The sequence below is a fragment of the Chrysochloris asiatica genome, unplaced genomic scaffold, assembly GCF_000296735.1.
Source record: "Chrysochloris asiatica unplaced genomic scaffold, ChrAsi1.0 scaffold00003, whole genome shotgun sequence".
NCBI lineage: Eukaryota > Metazoa > Chordata > Mammalia > Afrosoricida > Chrysochloridae > Chrysochloris > Chrysochloris asiatica.
The window spans coordinates 23304856-23307411 of record NW_006408521.1 but is presented as its reverse complement, the minus strand read 5'-3'; the positions used below and the strand labels follow the sequence as shown (position 1 = coordinate 23307411).

Genomic DNA, 2556 nt, shown 5'->3' with positions numbered 1-2556 from the left:
TCCTTATTCTTGTAGTATCCACTCATACTGCCATTTTTGTTTTGGGTTTATCCTGCTAGTCTTTCTTGGAAGATGTATCTTCTGTTGCTCTAGCTGTTCTAGGCTGGTCTGCTTGTCTTTTCTAGTGGGAATGTACCACCTCAGAAGGTTCTGGATGGGACTCAGGATTCTACCTAAGGTCCTATACACTGCCAAGGCGCCACAAGAGGCCTATTTCACTGGGCAAGTTGTAGAACCCCTTTTAGGTATTCCATTGAAAACCGTTTTCTTTTTAAATGTTCTTCGAGTTTGGGGAACAAAAAGAAGTCTGAAGGAGCAAGAGCGGGCTTTAGAATGGATGGGGCAAAGGTTGTCTAATGAAATTTTCATAGACCGGTGCATTGTTGTGATAAATGGGGGAATCCTCATTGCCACTTTCCTGGCATTTTTCTCATCAATCCAGTTTTCAATTTCCTTTAAAATTCTTCCTCATAAGTCCCTGTGATCCTCATAGTAGCATTACTCTTTTACTTAGCCACCCTCTTATATGTGGAAAGATACAGAAATAATGATAGACATAGGTTAGTATTTTTTAGAAAGTTTCTGTTGAGCCAGTACTGACTCAGGACAGCTACGTATGTGTCAGCATCTAACTGTGCTCCACAGGGTTTTCAATGCTGTGACCCTCCTCTGGATGGGTTCTAACCACCAGTCCTTCAGTTAGTAGTCAAGTGCTATAGTCAAATGTATAGTTTTGCATATATTTCCCAATTCACATAGAAGGACATTCTGTCATGATAAACAAGGGAAAAGTGAGAAACTTTCTTAGACCAGGAGAAAAAGGATTCTTGATGGCTACTTGCAGTATAATGCACTGGACCGTAGGGTTGGTGGTTCAAACTCACCAACCACTCCTTAGAAACCCTATACAGGGTTGCTATGAGTCAGTAACCAATTCAGCAGCACTTAACAACAACAATAGCAGTGAGGGTGGCGGCTGGACTGGACAGTGTTTTGGACACTTGTACATAGGGTAGCTGTGACTCAGTGACATCTAACAACAAATCCTTGCTTGGGTCTTGGTACAGAAAAATTTTATTAGTGGGAAAACCAGTGAAACCCAAATTAAGTCTAGAATTTAGTCGATAGTAGTATTAAGGTTAATCTCTTAGTTTTGATAAATGTACCATGTCGGTTGTTAACATTAGAGAAAGCTGAGTGAAGGATATAGAAACTTACGTAAATCTCACATTATTCTAAAATAAAGAATTGTTTACGTTTCTTTTCAACCCCCTAGCTGTCCAGTGTTTGTCCGTAGAGGCAATCAGTACAAGGAAACTTCAGAAAGTTCATGCAAAATGGAATTAAAAGGTCCTGGAATTTTTCCACAAAGTTTTGGAAACCCCCTCCTACTACTATTTCTTGTTATTATGTGTCATCCATAAACTTCCCACACATGGTGACCCTATAGAACAGAGTAGAACTGTCTCATAGGGTTTCACAGAAACCTATCTGAACATCACCAGGTGCTTTCCCCCATGGAGTCACTGAGTGGGTTTGAACCGTTGACCTTTTGGTTAGCAGCTGAGTGCTTCACCATTGTATTTACTAGGGTTCCTTTGTTTTATTTTTTTTCCAGAATATTAACTTTGCCCCTAGCAACCTTAACAAAATGTTTCATTGTTTGTAACCTTTTTTTAGTTTTTCAGATATATAATTATATCATTTACAAATTATATATTTACTTTCTTTTCCGTTTTTATACTTGAAGCAGCATATTTGAAGTGCTATAGTAATGTTGTATGAGGGGCTCTTGACAAGCACAATGATCCCGTGGTACAAAGTCTTAGGTAGACAGGAAACTTTTGTGATTTGAATCCAAACATGTTTCCTGCCCCATCCCCCACCCTTGTTTCTTATTTTTTTCTTTTGTCTCCTCTAGATGTGAAATCTGGCAGCTATACAGTGTTACAAGTGGTGGAAGCCCTGGGGTAAGCCTCTGCTTTGAATACTCTTCTTTTCCAGGGCATTCTGAAAAGGATACGTGCCTCCTAAGGAAATGTTGGGGAACACTGCGCATGTGGGTCATGTCAGCTCCTGTCTCAGTCCACAGGCCTTGGGTGAGGTGGGTGGTTGAAGACCACCAACTGTTACTTACTTAGAGTTGGGATTCTAGTCAGCCTGGATCTGACTCTCAGAAGCCGTTGACTCTGCACCGACCGTCACTAATGGAAAAAGCTTGAGAAGCTTGACAGATCAGTGTTGTGACCAGGTAGTCTAAGCACCAAAGGAGATACGTGTTTATAGTCTAATGCCTGCTTTTCTCTTATCTCACAATTGGTTGTTGTTGTTAGGTGCCATTGAGTCGGTACCGACCCATAGCGACCTTATGCACAGCAGAAAGAAACACTGGTCTGATCCTGGGCAACTTCACCACTGTTGCCACGCTTGAGTCCATCAATGCTGCCACTTGGCCAATCCATCTCGTTGGGGGTCTTCCTCGTTTTCTCTGACCCTCCACCTTAACCAAACATGATATCCTTCTCCAGTAAACTGGTCCCTCCTGACAATATATCC

General features: G+C 41.4%; 1 protein-coding gene across 2 annotated transcripts in view; it reads left to right on the top strand.

Annotated features, from left to right (window-relative positions):
- The window catches only part of MMS19 (MMS19 nucleotide excision repair homolog (S. cerevisiae)), a 43317-nt gene that overhangs the window by 13612 nt on the left and 27149 nt on the right, over window positions 1-2556 (top strand). For both annotated transcript variants that reach the window (XM_006831210.1, XM_006831211.1), the window contains exon 2: window positions 1922-1970. In XM_006831210.1, coding sequence (XP_006831273.1) covers window positions 1922-1970 — 49 coding nt within the window. The remainder of the gene's footprint in view (window positions 1-1921; window positions 1971-2556) is intronic.